Here is a 21,645-nt window from a genome sequence, read left to right as displayed (position 1 = left end):
ATATTATGATGTTGAAAATTCAGTTATGCAACTTTTATTTTAAATTGTGATAATATTGAGCAATTTTATGATGCTGAAAATGAGAAAATTTAGTTTTGAATCACAGGAATAAATTACATTATAAAATTCAAACAGAAAACAATTATTTTACATTGTAATAATATTTCACAATATTACTGCATTACTGTATCTTGATCAAATAAATGCAAATGAGCATAAGAGTCTTTTTTCTTTTAAAAAAAAATCTTACCGACCCCAAACTGAACGGTAGTGTATAAAAATCTACTATTGGCAATGACATCCAACTTATCAGATTGTTATAGCCTCTTTTAGTCACAGATCTAAATCCAAAGCACAAAATTATTTCCATATAACATGTCAAATCCTCACCACACCAGAAAGGTGTGTTTGAGTTGCGCAGCAGGTACCTGTGTTGTGTCGTGTGAGTGCAAATTTGTGTGATGTAAGCAGAGCTGACTCCTCATGTACTGTTGTAGAAGCTAATTTAAGCCACTGCTGTCACCCAGCGCTGGGGTTTTGCCTGTAAGCACTGCATTAACTGAGACAATGGCACACACAATGACGACACACAAAAGTACTTAATTTACACGTGAGCACACAACCAAAGGCAAAACCAAACACATCATTTTGTGATTCTGCATAATTATGCAGTAGAGCTAAACAGCATTAACACACACATACTAATTACAAGCTCGCACATCTGCACTAGACCTTGATAAACTGATATATACGAGCATTAGCTGTAAACTCAAACACAGAGTCACAAGGTTTATATCACCTGGCTGCAACTCTGCATTCAGGAATATGCACATCAATCCTGCGGCTGCCTACAGGTTAGCACGACCATTCAGCTACAATCTTCCTCGTGTGTGTGTGTGTGTGTGTGTGTGTGTGTGTGACAGAAAGAGAGCGGTCACGTTAGGACTGCGTCAGCCTGTCACACTAGAGGCTGATGTGATGGAGCAGCCCACATCCTGAGGTTAAAGAGCTGTGTGAGTAAACATGGTGCATCGCACACACTACACCACTGCTGTTTTACTATCATTGAGATACTATTATAGTCTTATATTTTGCATAAGTTGCATTTTTTTTTTTTTTTTTTGAGGGGGGTTGGGTCTTTTTATTTAAAGAAATTAAAAAATTAAAGGATTAAAAGGGATTTAAGGGAATAAAGAAGAAATAAGAACAATAAAAAGTAAGTCTTATTGTTTAAAACTCGTTTTCTTGATTTACTGTGAGTACCATGTTTTACCATGCCTAATATCGATCTAGATTACTGCAGTGTGCAACAAGTGTCTCATAGTAACTGCCGAGTGAACACTCAGAGCAGCACTATAACAACTTTCAACACACAAATGTATCTAATATGACAAAACAGCACTTTACTCCACATACGCTTGACCGGAAGAAGCAGAAGCGCTCATAATAAAAGCTCTGCTTTCGTCTCTCATTAGCAGTCGCTCCAGCGGCATCATTCAGCCCCCACAACAATGTTTCATAGTACAGTAACATTAATAATCTCATCCATGAACATGATTTATGGCCGAGTCCCATCCCAATTCTTTTCCACCGGCAGTGAGGTGAAGACGACGACTCCCAAGAATCTGCGCTCAATCTTGGCGTCATCAAGCTGCGACTTTGTTTTGAATAAGCGACCTCTAGTGGAAAAAACTACATAGTGTGCCTTTAAGTGATATGTCAATAAATATGTTAATGGGTTTGAAGTATACTTAGTATGAAATAAATATATTCTAAATACATTTTGGTATAGTTTTTTTCACTATGGTATTTTACTGTGGGTCGTTGAACATATCCATTGTAAAACAGTTGTCGAATATTAAATGTTTCGCTACTTAAATCTGTAAAATGTAAAAGCGTCAGGTTGGAATTCACACTTGCCTTCAGTGAACAGTAAGCACCGCTTCTTTGATCTGATTGGCCATCATTTTGACCTTGAGGAGCGCTGTTAAGGCCTGTACACACTGGGATGAATATCGCGCGCGATTAGCGCCGACGTTTAACGCCTTGTGACTAAACAACGGGCACCAATGTGAGTTGTAAAAGTGTAATTTAAAAAAAAAAAACACCTCGGGTTCATTTTTTTGGTTTGACACGCCGCGTTAAAAACTGGCAGACCAATGAGAGTGACGCTTTTGTTCACGTGACTGGAGCTGCTGAAGTTACAGTAAAACACGACTTGGCGGCACTCAATCACAAAACGGTCTTGCCGAGCACACACTGATACTAACACAACGAAGAGGAAGTAAGTAGACGAGGAAGACCCCTACAAACTATCCCTGCGTCTCAAACAGCTCCCTAGCTTCCTAGGTCGTGTATCAGTATACCGTGTAAATGAATGTGGCCGACTCCCTGATCAGTGCCCTGACTAGTGAACTAGGGAGCTGATTGAGACGCACGCTATGGGTGCTCTGCCACTTCTTGGCCACACCAATAGATGTGTATTATTTCTCTATTTTTACGGTTTATTTTTTTCTTTTACATTCAAGAAATATAGTTAAGAATGTCTATTTCATAAATATGTTTATTTGCACTACTGTCATTGTGAATTATTGGCACTTCTTTGCACTACCGTTTTGACTACCGTTTCTGACTATCATCTCTCTCATATCTCATGTCATATTATATATATATATATATATATATATATATATATATATATATATATATATATATATATATATATATATATATATATATATATAATTAGGGCTGTCAAATGATTAATAGCGATTAATCGCATCCAAAATAAAAGTTTTTGTGTTTACATAATATATGTGTGTATACTATGTTTAATTATTATGTGCACGTAAATACACACACATACACGTATATATTTAAAAAGTATTTGCTTGTATATACTGTGTATATATTTATATAATTAATATTATATATAAATACAAATAGTACATTTATAAATATAACAAATTTTCTGTAAATATTTACATGCATGTGTGTATTTATATATACATAATAATTATACTTATTATTCAAAAATATTTTATGTAAACACAAAATTTTATTATGGATGCGATTAATCGTTTGACGGCCCTAATATATATATATATATATATATATATATATATATATATATATATATATATATATATATATATATATATATATATATATATATATATATATAAATATAAATATATATATATTTATTTATATATATATATATATATATATATTTATTTATTTATTTATTTATATATATATATATATATATATATAAAATGCAGATATAAAATGGCACACACACACAAATTGTGAAAGTGAAAAGTGAAAATCGCTTGAGTATGAACACAAAAAATGTCTCGAAAAACGCTGGTGATAAACACGTACGACACGTATTCGTCCCGGTGTGTACAGGCCTTTAGACTGCTAAGGCAGACCAGCCAAAAATGTACATTTTTAAACTGTTTTGTCATACTAACAACAAACACAGCAGGGCATAATGGAGAACAGCATTAAGAATATCAAAATATTGGGGGGGACTTGTCCCCCTCAGTGCCTATGGTGGCTACGGCCCTGAAACACACACACAAAACAACAACAATAGAAAACAGAGCCAGATTTACTAACAGCTTGCGCCAGCGCAAATCCTCTTTTGGCGTTTAAAAATGATTTACTAAAGATGCAAAGTGAAAAATTAGCGCTGAAAAGGTGTGGACAGAGATATTTTTGCAGCAGACCTTATTGCATTTGTAGGACTTTCCCATTCAGACGCAAAATTTATGGGAGGAGGTGCAAGGTGATTTACTAAGGTTTGTGCTAGTCAATTTACTGGTATTTGCACCATTATTTACCGCCCAAAAAAGCATGTCTTAAACCAAACACTAATTTGCGCTGCTCTTTGTAGATTGTGTTGGTCATTATGGAAGTGATCCGGCTGCATTTGTATTGTTTAATTTGCACGTCTTCAGTAGATCACGCGCAGAACTTACCACTCCCATCTGTGCTTTTTTGGAATTGCGCTCACACTAATTTGCCCTGTGTAGTAAATCTGGCCCATAGAATCTAAGATTAGCATCTAAGATGAATTAAAGGGATAGTTCACCCAAAAATGAAAATTTTATGTTTATCTGCTTACCCCCAGGGCATCCAAGATGTAGAGGACTTTTTTTCTTCAGTCGAACGCAAATTATGATTTTTAACTGCAACCGCTGCCGTCTGTCAGTCAAATAATAGCAGTGATTGGGAACTTGAACAATAAGACTTCCATAGACAAATCCAAATTAAAACCTGCGGCTCGTGACGGCACATTGATGTCCTAAGACACGAAACGATCGGTTTGTGCGAGAAACCGAACATTATTTATATAATGTTTACCTCTAATACACCACTATGTCCAACTTCATTCAGCTTCCGGTGAGTGAGGTCTGATCGCGCTCTGACAACGGAAGTGATGTCTCGCGCTCATTGAAGTATATGGGCAAGACATCACTTCCGTCATCACAAAGCGTTTTTTGACCTCACTAACCGGAAGCTGAACAAAGTTGGACAGTTGGTGTATTAGAGGTAAAAATATATAAATAATGTTCGGTTTCTCGCACAAACCGATCGTTTCGTGTCTTAGGACATTAATGTGTCGTCACGAGCCGCAGGTTTTAATTTTGATTTGTCTAAGCAAGTTTTATTTACTGTTATAGTTGAAGTTCCCATCTACTGCTATTATTTGACTGACAGACGGCAGCGGTTGCAGTTAAAAATCATAATTTGCGTTCGACTGAAGAAAAAAAGTCACCTACATCTTGGATGCACTGGGGGTAAGCAGATAAACATCAAATTTTCATTTTTGGGTGAACTATCCCTTTAAAAGCCATTTGTTTCTCTCACAAGCAATTTTAATAAGAGAACCATCCAAAAGACTCGGATGAGTTGGTACTCCAATGAAGCATAACTGAGAGCTGTAAAAGAGCAACCTTCAAAAAATGAAGTTTTCTACTGGCAGTTGAGTCACTGATCAGCAGGTGCATGTTTCTCACCGGGCCGCGAGACCTCCTGGTCTTAGGTTTGACACTCTTGGCTTGCCTTCCTTGTCACAACCTCCGGAGATCGTGAGGCCAAGACTGCTTCCCTCTTTTTTAATCAGTTCCACCGTCGTCACACCTCTCTGCTCATCTGTGCGTACACAAACACACACAATAAACACACATGCACCAGCACACGGACACCGCAGCAGGTAACCCACCCGCGGGCTCTGTAGAGACGCTTGTGTAACCATGCATTGTGACATGGAACTCAGATTCATTTAACCATTTCATGAAGGACAGATGGTAGTATTGCAGTTTGTGTGCGATACAATTATATATTATGGGAACAAACAAGAGTGATTTTCACAAACCATGTCCAGCACTTATTTTTTTACTCATTACTGAAATTATTTTTATGAGGGAAAAAAATAGGTCAGTTTTCACATTAGACAGAATAAGTGCTATTCGTGTGTGTGTGTGTGTGTGTGTGTGTGTGTGTGTGTGTGTGTGTGTGTGTGTATACACTACTGTTCAAAAGCTTGGGTTGTTGTTTTTTTTTTATCAAAATGACAATAAAATTGTGAATTTTTATTGGAATTTAAAATCACTGTTTTCTATGTGAATATATTTTAAAATGTAATTTATTCCTGTGATCAAATCTGAATTTTCAGCATCATTACTCCAGTCTTCAGTGTCACATGATCCTTCAGAAATCATTCTAATTTGTTGATTTGCTGCTCAAGAAACATTTTTGATTATTATTAATGATGAAAACTGCTGTGCTGAGTCATATTTATGTGGAAACCGTGATACATTTTGTAACAATGTAAAGGTTTTTACAGTCACTTTTGATCAATTTAACATCCTTGCTGAATAAAATTCAATTAATTTCTTTAAAAAGTTTGAACGTTATTGTATTTTTAATGAGGAAAAATTAAGTGCATTCCACTTTCTTAAATTGTCACAAATACTATGTATGATTTAAGAAAAATAGAAATAAATTTACACTCATGACAGTTATGAGGACCCTATTAAGGGGAAGATATTTTGGATGAAGAATTTCTAATCATTGTGACAGAATAAAGACAAATTGTTCAATAGCTTTTATAAACAGTTATGCTTTTTATGAGGAGTGCATTGGTATTAATATCAGTTGAATTTATTATTATGAAATAAAATTTATTATTTTATTATTTCGAGTTTTTTGTCACAAACAAACAATATAATACACACTTTCGTAAATAACACAAATATTTAGTTTCCACTCATAACAGATATGAGAGATTATCCTGTTCCGTTTGACAAAATGAGGAAAAATTACTCGATAAGGTTTTATGATGCAGCCACGTGTGCTCATTACTGCTGTTAAATATCTCCAGCATCTGATAGTGAGTGTCAGTGTGATAAATCAGTAGAGACAAATGAACTGACAAGATTCCTCAAGCCCAACGGATGAAAAGAAAAGAACAGAGAGACTGACTGAGGGGGTATAGCTGCGGTCCGAAGACATCAAATATCAGCATTATCACAGACAAACAGTCTCTTCACCTTAAGGTATGAGGCACTGTATGTGTGCTGAGACTCGCAGAACTCCTTACTAAAGAGTCTCAATCGAGAGCCGAACACATCTGATACAGCCCACGGGTTCAGGTGGAGCATTAAAGGGCTAGTTCACCCAAAAATTTAAATTATTTCATAATTTACTCACACTCAAGCCATCCTAGGTATATGTATATGACTTTCAGCCAAACACAATCGGATGTTTATATTAAAAAATATCCTGGCTCTTCCAAGCTTTATGATGGCAGTGAATGGTACCCCAGATGCCCAAAAAAGCATCAAAAAAGTAATATATAGGACTTCAAGGGGTTAATAAAGGCCTTCTGAAGTGAAGCGATGTGTTTTTGAAGAAAAATATCCATATTTATAACTTTAGAAACTATAATCACTGGCTTCCAGTAACGGCTGTACTCGAGTCTAGTGACCTCTGACCCGGTTCACATTGCCAACTTACCAGCGAGACTGGACCTCTTGGTGAGGCCGCTACTGTCACTTGCAGCATCTTTACTTCCCTTTGTGTATGGGACATCATCTGAAACACAAAATGATTAAATAAATTGTGATAATAAATTACAAATGCATTTTACTGAATAATCAGACGTGGACTGATCTTTTTTTGATAACATTTAGAACTCTGAATTCAACATGAAACAGCGTTCGCAACCCATTTGACTTATTTCTGAGTGAAGCAGGATATACAACAAGAGAAGTCATATGTAAACATGTACTTCTGGTACTTTGTGTATTTCTGGTAAGTCCTATGTTTTTGTTTTTGTTTTTGTTATTGAATATCCTGTTTCACTTGGAAAGATACATTATGGAAGCATGGGTTGTGAAATGGGTTGTGGCATGTCTGATGATACAAGTCAGAATTGTTCTCTTCATTGTTTGCTAATCCTGGAAAGTTGAATTTGTTGGACTTTACCCATTTGCCTCTTCTCCGGGAGTTTGATTGACAAGCGATCTTACCAATCATAACGCTGAATTCGCCATTTTGTCCGACAAAGCAGTCAGGAGTTAGAAGATTAACTTCGGTGGACTTGAACTTGAAAAATGTTGTGTACTGACGTCTTTCTTTACAAATTACACATTTGAAAGCTGGGACTTTGTTTAATATCATAAGTAACCTGCTCTGTCTTGTCTGTCGATTTGTTGTTAGTGTCCTCTTTGCTCCGCAATGTATTTTTCACTCTGTGTGGCGTGACAGCGCCATCATGGCTTGTCGGACAAAGCAACAGTAACTAAGGGGGGCGGGTCTTTGCGAAGGGTCAATTGTTCAAAAGTTTGGAGTTAGAAGAATTCATGTTTTTGAAACACACATCTTCTGTTCACCAATAAAAAGAGTAATATTGTGAAATATTATTACAATTTAAAATAACTGTTTTGGGCTTTTTTGATGACTAGAAAATTCAGCATTTATTTGAAATATAAATCTTTTTGTGTTTAATGGCACTTTTGATCAATTTAATGCATCCTTGTTTAATAAAAGCATTAATTACTTTAAAAAACAAAAATAACTGACCCCATAATTTTGAAAAGTAATGTAATAGCAGCGCTTAATTAGGGGCCAATTATGGCAGCTACTGCACCCCATGGGTGTCTAAGGCAGCCCTATGAACAGAACATGGGAAAGTGATGAAATTTGGCACAAATATAGAGATGGTAATAAAAAGTGATTTGACCCATTTTGGAGTCTCTAGGACCAACTCTATAGCGCCACCACAAGTTCAAAAATTCACTTTTCTAAAAGTAATAACTTCTGAACTCTTTGATCTAGAAAAATTTAATTTAGTATACCTGATTCCTCTCAACATGCTAATCACATTCAACATCTTACATTAAGACTCCGCCCATTACAGTAGTGGCCATTTTGAAAAGTACGGTATTCCAATTTTTTGCTGCTACTCCTTCAAATCTCTAATTCTTACAAAAATTGGCACAGATTATCTTTTGACCGAGCCACACAGAAATTATGAAACAGATTATTTAAATTAGTCTTTGTTCAAAAGTTATGATGTCGCAAACGTAACACGGTTTACCCAAAATTGGTTCAGAGGCTGTATCTCGGCCAAACTTTGAGCAATCGAAACTAAAATTGGTACGCTTCATCAGAACTATGATCTGAGGGTTCATGTCAAACTTGAGTACAGCGCCACCTATAGGTCATGACTCATGAGATCTGAAAATTGGCTAATTTCGCTAATAACTTTCTCACAGTTTGATCTTTCTGACAATCAAGATCTTGGTGTCTATGGACTCTGTGTCATGCCGAATCCAGGGATACCGGTTTTTCCAGGATGAACCACCATTTCGAATTTTGTCATAAATTGCAATATCTTTTAAACAATTTGACATATCGGCACAAAATTCTGTAGGTATTATCATCGGCATCTCTTGAAGGAACCTGAGAAGTTGACCTAACTGAACACAGCGCATTATAATAAACACTTAACACAGCGCCACCTAGCGTTCCAGAGATATATGTTTTTCTTTTTGCAAAAAAGCTTGTAAATTTTTGTTTTCTTTGTGTCGTTACATTCCTTAATTTATGCCAATTCCGACAATATCTAATTTGTCAATTTCCAACAATGTGACTGTCCACCATATTGAAGCAAATGAGCTGTTTTTTCTCTACTACTCCAACGAATTTCACCCAAAATCAGCTCAGATGATCTTTGGACCGAGCCGCACAGAAATGACTGAACAGATTTTTGATATTAACTACCGTTCCTGAGAAATATCTCTCCAAAGTTGGCCATGCCTAATTGATAAGCATGCTAACCAGTTGCCATTCTTTCTAATTTGTCTCTTCGACTATCAGGTTAACCATAAGCTACATTAACATTAAGTTAGCTCAGCATGATAAGCTGGTTAAAATATTAAGTAATGCTTTTGTGTGCTCATTCTCATACTGACGGCTCTCCTCAGCAGCCTGGAATCAGCGTCAACTGAGTGGCGCAATCTGTAATCCCAAGAGCCCTGAACCTTTTAGGTCAAATCTGTTGTTCCAGTATATTCTATTTCTGCTGTTTTTGCTCTTCCTACACTGCACTTGCTGCTGAACCGGTGCTTGGCCCCATAAACGCTGCTTGCAACTATATTTTACATTTGTTATTAAACCATGAAGCTTCCAAATCCATCTCACAACACATTATTTATACAATCCATGAAACGTTAGGTGCCTGGTTGAAATTGACAAGAATAAGAACTTGATGTAGAGGCAATTTGTGTGCTACTCAATAAATAAAGGTCAGCCAGTCCCAACATGATAGTCCAACCTGAGTGTTAACAATTCATAAATCTCCTTTTGGTCAGTAAAGATGGTTCAGCTGCTCTTTGGGCCAAAAGGCTAAACAAACCAACATCACCCAGATGGTTTGTTTAAGAGGTCAAAGGCTCAAAACATCACACCACTGCTTTAACAGTCAGGAGACACACATCTAGGAGTATTCAAAATCAGCACTTGTTATATAACTCACACACACACACACACACACACACACACACATGGCATCATCTCTGAAAGTCACAGCAGAGTAAAACTGTCATTATGGGTCAGGATAACTCAATTTTCCAAGTCTATTAAAACTCTGAAACTAATTTGGAGCAAGCCACTCCGACGGCCCTGGTTGTGTTGACACCAATCCTGATGTAGGTTAAACGGATGATGTTCTAACAATGCAAATGGAAGCTCAGGGCCTATTTTCAGAGTTGGGCTTTTATTTATAGAGGCCACAGCGGCCCCAGTTGTCACCCCTCGCTCAGCTCTGAACAGGCTTTTCCATTACCAGCAGTGCTGGAGCTGAAAACCACACGGCCCAGGATAAAATTAATAAATGGGTGGGTCTCCTCTACCCTGGCCCAATACGTAGTAGAGTAGACAATTACATAGAGGACCATAGCAGACATTAAACAAGGCCTGGAACGACAACCTGCAGAACAACAGATCCTCTGGCAAAAATTACATTATTAATGGTTTGATTTCAAAGAAAATGTATGATGAATATTATTAATTTTTTGCTGTATGTGAAGAAGAACCCTGACCATGATCATTTATGAGGAAATCATTTCAAACCTACACTCTAAAAAATGCTGGGTTGTTTCAACCCAAGTTTGGGTCAAAAATGAACAAACCCAACCATTGGGTTAAATTTTTAAATGCATTTTTTAACCCAACGGTTGGGTTTGTCCATATTTGACCCAAATTTGGGTTGAAACAACCCAGCATTTTTTAGCGTGTAAGCTTACACAAACATAAAAGTACCAAAAATACTGTTGTTTTGGGCATGTACTAGTAATCATAAATGTTTCTTGAGCAGCAAATCAGCATATTAGAATGATTTCTGAAGGATCATGTGACACTGAAGACTGGAGTAATGATGCTGAAAATTCAGCTTTGATCATTTGAACATTTTTAAATATATTCATATAGAAAACAGTTATTTGAAATTATAATAATATTTCAATATTTATTAGGTTTAAAATGATTCTTGTACAGTTAATGAAATGTTTACAGTAAGGGTTCTTCTTCACTTCTTCACAGCAAAAAATAAATTATAGTCATATATTTTCCATGGAGTATAATGAAAATATCATGATATATGAATGGTAATCATTCACATCCATGGTAATTATTACCATAAAATACCAACTGATACCATAGTACCACCACAGAACATTTTTTAAAGGATCATCTGGATATCTAAAGAAGTTGGGTGTAAAAATAAATTTGCATTTTGCATTAATTTGATCAAAAGTGACAGTAAAGACATTTGTATCAAAATATTTCTACTTTGAATAAATGCACAACTGTTTTCAATATTAATATTAATAAGAATAATCATCATATTAGAATGATTTCTGAAAGATCATGTGACACTGATGACTGGAGTAATGATGCTGAAAATTCAGCTTTGAATCGCAGGAATAAATTACATTATAAAATATATTCAAATAGAAAATGGTTATTTTATATTGTCATAATATTTCACAAATATTACTGTTTTTATTATATGTTTGATCAAATAAATGCAGCCATAGTGAGCAGAAGAGACTTTCTTCAAAAACATTAAACAATCCTTCCGACCCCAATTTAGCACATGACAAATGAAATGAAAGAGATTTAGAAAAATGATCAACATGACTCACCACTATTGTTGCGACCCTCTCTCCTAAAGCCACACAGCATCATGGGAATGTCACAATTCCATTCTGCCACACAACAGTGTAGGAACTAACTAAATTGACTGTTTATTAAAGCGCACATCTGGAAATTTTCATATTAAACTATCAAGTCAAGCCACATTACATGTGTAACTTCAGCTAGGATCCCTTAGAGATATTCATACAGGATGACTCTTCTTTGAAAAGCAATAAAACAATATTCCTGAGGAAGACAAGCAGACTAGATGAATCCATTCAGCCTAGAAGATTCAGATCTCTGTGGTTTTATCTACAGCTGATCCTGTTGCAAAGATCCTGTTACAATTCCATGGAGATCATCTGAATCTCTGCAAGGTACACATGAGCGACCGTAAGAGTGTAATGCATGAATGAGTGACTAAAAAAGTGTGTTGCATAGGTAGAACTGGATTATTCCTCAAACATTCCGGTGTCACTCCAATTTGCTCTTTCCAAACAGCATAACGTGGTCTCTTCCTCTTTCCAGTCCGCACATGCAACCAGTCTCCAGTCAGTCATCCATAAAACACATGTGATCCGCTCGCACAGACTCAGCCCTGGGTTTCTGAAGCAGATGGTAGTTTATCCAGCGATGACAGCGCTGCAGTATGGGAACGTATCCGAACGCTCCAGTGCTTCAGCCCCGGACAGAATCTCTCCTCTCCTCCCTCCTTTCTGCCACTCCTCCCTCACTTTTTGAGCTTCTTACTCTTCACTCGTGCTCTTCCTTCCTGCAATGTACTATTAATCATCACCATCCACACACACACAGTCTTGCCTGAGAGTATCTTCCTACCGGCAAGCTAATGTAGACACAAATATTAAATGCACAGCCAAACCCCCTCACTACTCTCTCAGCCCCCACGTGCCTCACGCACAAACACTTCCTCCTCCCTATCTGTCTGTCTCCCTCTCACGTGCCCCGTTCTCCTTCTTTTAGCAGCTGAGAGACGAGTGTGAAACAGCCCTTGCAACATTTTACCATGGTAAATTTACAAATCCTGACAAAGATGTATCATGGTTTCCAAAAGACATCACAACCGTTTACAATATTGATAATAATCAGAAATGTTTCTTGAACAGCAAATCATCATATTAGAATGATTTCTGAAGGATCATGTGACACTGAAGACTGGAGTAATGATGCTGAAAATTCAGCTTTGATCACAAGAATAAATTACATTGTACTATATATTTAAATATGAAACAGTTATTTGTAATTATTCACAGTATGACTGTTTTTACTGTATTTTTATCAAATAAATGCCAAAACAAAAACAAAATGATGCACTAAATGGAAATGTTAAACGGGCCTTTTAATTATTAAAAAAATAATAATAATAATGCACACCCTAAGCAGTGTTGCCAGGTTTTCACAACAAAACCCGCCCGGTTGCTACTCAAAACGAGCCCAAAACTTGCCCAATCGCGTTTCAAAGGGTCCCACTGTAAAAATCCCATTCTGGGGGATAAAATCCACATTTTTGGTTGGGTTCCCCATGAAAAATTCACATTTCAGCTAAATATCATGTTATTTGGGATCTCTTCAACCCGCGGACATGAAAAACAACCCATGAAAACAGTGTTAAAGCAGAAATAAGTAACTTTTTTTTACCTTCATAAATAGTTTTCTAAGTCCTTACAATGGTTAAAGGTGCTAATGAGGATGTTTTGTTTTATACATTTTTGCAATATTACATGAAACTGTCTTTACTAACTGATAAAAGACTATTTATTAGATGCACTGAAAGGAATAATATTAATATACATCATCTGTGCACGAGGTAGGGCCTTAAAAACATCAGCCAATCGTTTACGCGATCATCCCGTAAACGATTGGCCCTCTGGCTTGTCAATCACTGCCGTGACGTTCCTTGTGAGAGACGAGCGCGGCTGCGCGCTTCAGTAACTTTCCACACTCCACAGGCGCCGCATGCAATGTTTTTGTCAGGAGACAGGAGTACCAACTGCAGATTATGAGTTACCTGCGGTGAGTCCGACATAATGAATCCACTAACACCACAGCGAATGCCGGTGGTAAACCGCTTATACTACGGTTACCATTGTTCAGATGTTGTATTTTAAGACATTTGTCAGGTTTTTGTCCTCAAAACACTCTTTTGTGTAGGACTAATCTAATCAGGCCCTCTTGCTAATTCTAAAACATCATTTTAGAACTAGTAATGAAGTCTTGAGCCAATGATAACTGAATATTAATGCAGAGAGATTAAGCATATGTGATTACCTGAGTCTGTGCATCTCTCAACACTCAAGTGTTCGGCAGCTGTGTCTCTACTAGCGAAACTGTAAATTTATCTGCTTCAAAAACAGCGCCGTTATTACCTCGCTAGTGAGAAATGTCATCTAGCTTTTAAGTTGTTAAACTATTTTGCTGATAAAATAGTCAGAGCAGCGCTGACAACATGTTTCTGTGTGAGTGTGTGTTTACTTGGTGTCAAAAAGTGGAAATAATTTGTTGTTTTTATCCATTTGTTTACCATATTTATTTGATTAGTCAGTGTCATAGTGGGTTTTGGTTCTTTTGCTGTTGTCGGCTGTAAGGACCATTGAAATAACTGAAATCGTTTGGCGAAGTGATATGCGGTCAATACCTGCCTGGAACTACTTTAGCCGTGCGTTTCCCTGAAAATAAGTGCACGCCTTAGAACGTTCGTCAACCAATCAGATTCAAGCATTCAACAGCCCCCTAGTATAATTATATAAGAAGCCATAAAGGGACAAACTGAAAGCAAGTCTATGTGAAATCTGTCTCAAATTTCACTTTTTGGGGGTTGGTGGGGGTATTTTGTCATGACAGCCGCATGTGTCTGTGAGAGACGACGAACACCTGTCTCACCCATCAAAACATTCCACACATTCTTCTCTCTATAACACCGAAATAAACTCCTTCCCCAACAACAGATGACACACAACACATACAAAATATTGAACAAAAGTCACACTGCCAATCTAAAGGGGAGGGATTTTGTATTCTGCAGTTTTGCCACCACAGGAATAAATTACATTTTACAGTATATTAATATAGCAAAGAGTTCTTTTACATTGCAACAATATTTCACAATATTACAGTGTTACAATAGTAAAATGTTCTCTCTCTCAAATAATTGATACTTTGTAATCTAATGTGGTGACAAGAATGCAGTAAAAGTGAAATATTTCTGTGGTTTCTGTAAGCCTGCAGAGAATTTCAAGTCATGGACAGTATACAGCCCCCATGTGGCCGGACGTTGTTTTGTTGGTCACTTAAGCTGATTTGGGTCATTCAACAGAATTGGTTTAAAGACAGAGTTGGAAACATCTTGGGAAAAAAAATGTCTTTTTCCACAAATTTTGTATGTATGCAAATTATTTTAATATTCAAGGTACACATTTCTGGTAACTGTACAGTTAATTCTCATATTGTATTTTCAGAAAGTTTTGGAATATTTTCCTCTCTCCGAATTTGTTACTAATGAAACACAATAATAAATAATTTAATAAAAATATTCTTTTTAAATTATTATATTCACAATATTTCAAGTGTAATTTATGAGATTTATTGTATTTATTCTTTCTTTGTAAAAGGCAAAAAGTAAATCATACTGATTTCAGAGTGAACGATTCATTAGTTTGAATATATATTGAAACGAAACACTATAATAACATATTGGTTGATAATTTAATATACTTTATTTTTGACAAAACATCCCATGTTTCAGTCGTGACTGCACATTTTCAGTAGTGAAAGTAATGTGTTGGTATTGACCACATCACGTTACACAATTTTAACTCGCATACTAAAACACCAATAAAACATTAAAATATTAATGATTTGCATAACCAGGGCTGGGTGGGTTACTTTTAAAATGCATTTCACTACAGATTACAAAATACATGCTAAATTTGTAATGATCATCCAGTAACGACAGGACAGTTAAGATTCAAGAGTTTGTACATTTTTTAATGGGGCAATTTTTATAAATTCAGTTATTTTGTCTTGTGGAGTGTATGTAAACATCTATTATGTGAAATAGTTTATTCAGGACAGGACTAAATAAAAATAACATGCAATTTTTATGATCCCTCTTATTTTGTTAAAATGATTTTACATATTCTGCAAGGGGTAAGAAACTTTTAAGCAGAACTATAGCTTAGGATGCTTTTGCAGACTGTCAGAGTCGGAGAATCACCAATTGCTGTTTTCATTAATTGCCCGCCACAGTTTAGATTAATGTTTAAATGACATTAAAATTCAAAGTAATCACTTTGGTAATCTAAAATACTTTTCAGATGTAATTGTAATTTGATTACCACCCATTTAAAATGTAACTGTAATGAAATACAGTTACTCAATTTTTTGTATTTTAAATGCCTAACTTAAGTTACGCATTTTTTTCTTTACTTCCCAACCCTGTGCATAACTGTACTATAATTGTATTTATCTCCCCCAAATAAAGGATTATTCACTTTGTCACTACCAAAACTTCACCACGTTTTGGTCGTGACTGTTTATGGAATAACGACCCAAAAAGTTTGCTTAATTGCAAATTAGTGCAATTTAGTGACGTTCCTTGAAGTTACACACAGATTTTCAGACTTTAACTCAAAATTATGGACTTACTATGAAAGAGAGGCTATGAGAGAGAAGGACACGCAAATATTTCCTGATCAAAATGTAGAAGTGTGTTAAAATCAGTCTCAGCCAATGGACTAAAACATTAGTCGGAAGTGACATGAAAATGTGGGAGTCAGTTTTGTTTTGTTTTTTACATGAAGATTCATGATTTAAAAATAAAATATAAAATATATTTTTTTTAACTTCACTTTAAAAAACAAAATCTATTTTTAAAAACATTGCAAAAAATTGCAAAAATTATTTCAATATTTTCACAAGTTGAAATTAAGGGGTTAGGGTTCAGGACAGCCACCTCCCGATTGAAAATAGCCAATAAATGATGATTTTAAATATATTAAGCATACTGATATTTTAAATATTATTGTGAGTTTCAATAGATAATAGAAGGATCTTAGTAAACATCTAAAAATTTGAATACTTAAACGCTTTTTAAATGTGTTTTTTGGTTGTGGGACAGCAGTTTGCACCAATTCCGTAGAATGGCCCATATAGGACCGCAGCTTGCGTTCATTTCTGAGACCCACACAAAGAAAAAACATAAAAATATTTTACAAAATTACAGACACAATCACTTCAGCATGATTGCTCATAATGTATGTAGCAGCTACACATACAATTCACCCTTTACCTGTACAAACATCACCACATTCTCTCATGTCTTACCTTTAACCCTTCCTCTGATAACTCCAATCCGACATCGCAAAGAAAAAGAGAACATCCTCCTTTTCCCTTTAACTCCTCCAGCCAGTCCTTTCTTCACAGTCCCCCATGTCTGGACCCCATCCGGGAGCAGTTTAGGATTAACCGAACAACTAACACGCCACATGGCTCCTCTTTCCATCTCCTCTGGCCCGTACCACACGAATCTTCAACCTAGTCTTTGCTTTGAGTCTCTTCCTCTCTTATCTTCCTCCTCTCTTCATCCTGCGAGAGCTCTTCGTTCATTCTCTGTGGGAAATCCTGTAGCTTACTCAGATTCGAGGGTTTCAGAGAAACACGGCTGATCTCATTTCACCCTCTTCAAAGTCAAGTCATGGAAATCTGGGTATGACTTAATAACAAATCCAGTTATATAGTGGGCAGGGCTGGTAACGCCGTTGGGGTGCATGTGTGTTTTTTGGCCGCCCAGAGATGAGACAGATGGACTGAAGCGGCCTGCTACAGAGACACAGGCTGCCTGAACCACAGGAGACAACAATAAAGTACCAGAAACTACTATGGTAGTACCATGTTTTGTTTTTAGATGTGTAACGTCTGGACCAATCAGCCACACAATTATTCATTGTATTTGATGAATTACCCATAAACTCACTCTCACTATCAAAGTTCTCTGAACTCATCCCCCTAAAACTATAACCAGCATCCCAATGTTGCTAGCACACAGGCCAACCTAGGTGTCCTGTTACAGTTATATGGTACTTTTATGATCCAGAAGAATTCTGGAGAGACTAGTGACTCATTCTTCCTGAGAAGGACGAATAAACTCTCTTAATCCTATGTATTCTCTATATAACCACTTGGGAAATGTATAAACATGTATCCAATTTTCCCATCTCATGACTTTCCTTTTATAGGCTTTATTCTATGTATTAATTCTCTCTTTTGAACTATTTTGGTATTAATGTTCCATAGTTGCAAATGTATAGTTAACTGAGATCACATTGGCAGCATGCTTGGTATCTACGGACTCCAACTTTCATTTCCTATTTGGTAATTTATGTTACATGTTACTAACTCTGTGACACATTAGTATTATAAGAATCTAGAGGGTTCTTCTCTCAAACATCCAATCCAGTGTCTTATGCTAATATCTTGTTACAGAACAAAGACTCGTAAAACTTCCCTCCGAGGGGGCAACTCCTTATTGGCTCAGACACCTCAAGAGGGTGTGACATCTTCACCCCTTATATTTACTGATCACAAGACCAAGCCTTCTCTTCCTGCTCTTCCTCCTCTTCTTCCTTTTTTTACTGACAAATGCTGACGTTAAGATGATGCTGTAAGAAGCTAGAAGCTTCTAAGGAACCCCAAGCTTGTGCCAGGCCTCGGCCTAGACCTTCCATTCACCAAAGATCCTCTGAATCCAACTGGTTCTCTTTCATCAAGACAATATCAGCAAAGATTCAATGGGAGCCTCCACAAATTGCATCAGGACAGTTTTAATTCAACTTGGAGAGACATGCAAGTATCAAACTTAGTCTCATTATCGGATACATTGAGTATCCTTACCCCTTTTAAAGAAGGGCCTGTTAAAACTAAACTGATGGTTTGCTCAAGGCTGTTGATCTGCTGAATGTCCAACAATGCTGTAACTTCTTGCTTTCCTGTACTCTGCTTTAGCTCTCTCTCTCTCTCTTGGTAAACTGTATGCATGTATGTGTGTGAATGTTAGAGTAGTTTAAGTGTTTAGTCTAGTTAATAAAGTCTTGTTCATGTCACATGTAAGGTTGTCCGTGTTTTGCGCTCATATACGGGAGTCCCTATTCATGTCGGTCCTGACTACAGGCTTTTAGTAGAATAAGATTGTTATTTCCCATAACCTGGAAATGAACATTTCTTAGAATTAATAAACAATTAACACTGTGTGTTCATTGAACAACAGGTTAATTGATTGTAATATTAATTTTATTACATTAAGTTAATTGTATTAACTGATTAAAATATTAATAATTAATTATAACTAGTTATGATTAATTATTCATATTTATTTTGAGCTAATTTGCTACAGATGTTTAAATACCATAGTGGTTACTATACAATATAATTGTGGAGAGACTGGGGCTAGCTGTCACATGAAAAAATTGTCAAAAGTTCTGTATCTCAGTCAAATAATGATATTTGTTATAATCAACAAACAATATATCATCACATTTTTTTGTTTCGGCTCAATGAACAAATAAAACCACAGTAAAAATGCAAGTTAATTAAGTCAGGTCAGGTTGTCATCTGGTGTAATTTTATATTCATAATTAAAATATGTTAGCCAAAACAATGGTTTGATGAATGTATTTTTTTATGTTATTGTTTGCTATTTCATAAATCATTATGTGCATCATAATTATCATAATTATCTCATAATTATCTTATAGTGTGAAATAATCCAAAGAAAATCCAAACACGTCTTAATGTTTTACCTTTCCTTGCAATTCAAGGTTTATATAAAACACATTAACTCCTGAATACATAAATTCTGTTTCAAAAATAAACCCGCTGATACGAGATAAGTGTAAAAAGTGTGACAACTAGCCCCGGTCAGAATCACGAGTACCACTCACCAGCTCTATAAAACGCGACACTATGGAAATGTTCTACAGCGTGTTCATTCAACTTAATATTTAATCAATATCGCGCGAGCAAGAGTGCTGTTGTTTACTGAATGTCTTTGTTGTTATTGTTTTACTCTGCCAATGAAAATAGTTCCAGAAAAGACGCCAAAGTAAGATATGGAAAGTATGTAGTGATGCTAACAGCGTTTAAACGTCATAGTGCTGATGGACCCTTGGGAAATCTAATTAGAGCACAAAAACTAACTGTTGAATAAATATTTTTTGATAGACGCAAATATAACAGTTCAACAGCGCTGGGATTTTCGCTGTTTGTATCGCTTTTGCTGTCTGTGGAGGCTTTCCAGACAACAATATATCTAAACTCGCAATTCCCTAAGTTAAATGCTTAGTTCACCCAAAAATGAAAGTAATGTGGTTATTTACTCACCCTCATGCCGTTCCACACCCGTAAGACCTTTATTGATCTTCGGAACACAAATTAAGATATTTTATAAATCCGATGGCTCAGGCCTGTATAGCCAGCAATGACATTTCCTCTCTCAAGATCCATTAATGTACTAAAACATATTTAAATCAGTTCATGTGAGTACAGTGGATCGATATTAATATTATAAAGCGACGAGAATATTTTTGGTGCGCCAATAAAAAAATAATAAATAACGACTTATTCAGTGATGGCCGATTTCAAAACACTGCTTCAGGAAGCTTCGGTGTAATGAATCTTTTGTGTCGAATCAGAGGTTCGGAGCGCCAAAGGCACGTGATTTCAACAGTTTGGCGGTTTGACACTCGATCCGAATCATAATTCGACACACTGATTCATTGTGCTCCGAAGCTTCCTGAAGCAGTGTTTTGAAAACTCACGGAGCCATCGGATTTCAACAAAAATATCTTAATTTGTGTTCCGAAGATTAACGAAGGTCTTACGGGTGTGGAACAGCATGAGGGTGAGTAATTAATGACAAAATTTTTGGGTGAACTAACCCTTTAAGATTGACAGGCGATGTGACCAATCATGACGCTAAATCCGCCATTTTATCTGACAAACAAACAGTAATAAATTAATGTTAGTGGACTTAAAACTTAAAAATGTGTGTATTGACGTCTTTCTGCAGTTGAATATATCATGCAATTATTTATATCTCGCAAATGTGAGAAAAATTGTGAGATAAAAAGTCGCAATTACCTTTTTTATTTTTTATTCAGTGGCGGAAACAAGCTTCCATAGTTGTTCTGCACATTTTATTAAGGCAGAAACACACCAAGCCTACCGTCGGCTGAAGTTGGTCCTCGTCTGCTTTTTTTCGGCCGATTCGACATGTTAAATAGGCATCGGAGCTCATCAGTCCGCCGGTCCATCTGATCATTCTGATTGGCTGTTCAGCTACTGCCACCTGCTGGTTCGGAAAGGCATTTCATCTTACGCAGGTGCAGAACGAACGTGCTATTTGGCCGTCGGCTGTCAAGCAGAGGTTTGTTTGCTTTCGTCGCCACTAGTTCGTTGGCATCAGCTTGGTGTGTTCCTGCCTTTAGACATGTATAATTATCGGTGGGGATTTTTCAGTGACTGCTGGTGAGTGTTGTTGTATGTTTATGTGTTTTATGTGGAGCATTGCTGCAAATCCAATTTCCCTTTGTGGGACTAAAGGTACTTTTACTTTGACTTCCTACCTATTGCTCCGACAAGCGAATACTCACACTTGACTCTTTTTGCAGGTTACATTGTTACACCAGTAGGTGGCGCCAAGTGACCGTTTTCGAAGCATTCACACAACTGAATCTTTCAAAACATACTGATTCATTAAAGAACAAAATCGGTACGTTCCAAACGGGATATATCGCCCTCCGAAGGGCACTTCGGAGTGAAAATAATCATGGCCGCCATGTTGAAGGGTCATTCCAAACCGAAGTGCTCAAAACTAGCCACTTCAAAGGGCCCTTTGGAATGAAGGATTTCAAAGGG

At 36.5% G+C, this 21,645-nt stretch overlaps 1 protein-coding gene across 2 annotated transcripts in view; it reads right to left on the bottom strand.

The window, feature by feature from the left end:
• Positions 1-11,787, bottom strand: part of grip2a (glutamate receptor interacting protein 2a) — a 56,284-nt gene extending 44,497 nt beyond the window's left edge. For both annotated transcript variants that reach the window (XM_067393472.1, XM_067393473.1), the window contains exons 1-3: positions 11,727-11,787; positions 7,033-7,110; positions 5,031-5,166 (exon numbers count right to left, since the gene is read on the bottom strand). In XM_067393472.1, coding sequence (XP_067249573.1) covers positions 5,031-5,166; positions 7,033-7,110; positions 11,727-11,769 — 257 coding nt within the window. In that variant the 5' untranslated portion in view covers positions 11,770-11,787. The remainder of the gene's footprint in view (positions 1-5,030; positions 5,167-7,032; positions 7,111-11,726) is intronic.
• Between the last annotated feature and the right edge of the window lie 9,858 nt (positions 11,788-21,645).

This window comes from Chanodichthys erythropterus, chromosome 9 (assembly GCF_024489055.1).
Source record: "Chanodichthys erythropterus isolate Z2021 chromosome 9, ASM2448905v1, whole genome shotgun sequence".
NCBI lineage: Eukaryota > Metazoa > Chordata > Actinopteri > Cypriniformes > Xenocyprididae > Chanodichthys > Chanodichthys erythropterus.
This window is presented reverse-complemented; position numbering and strand designations above follow the sequence as displayed.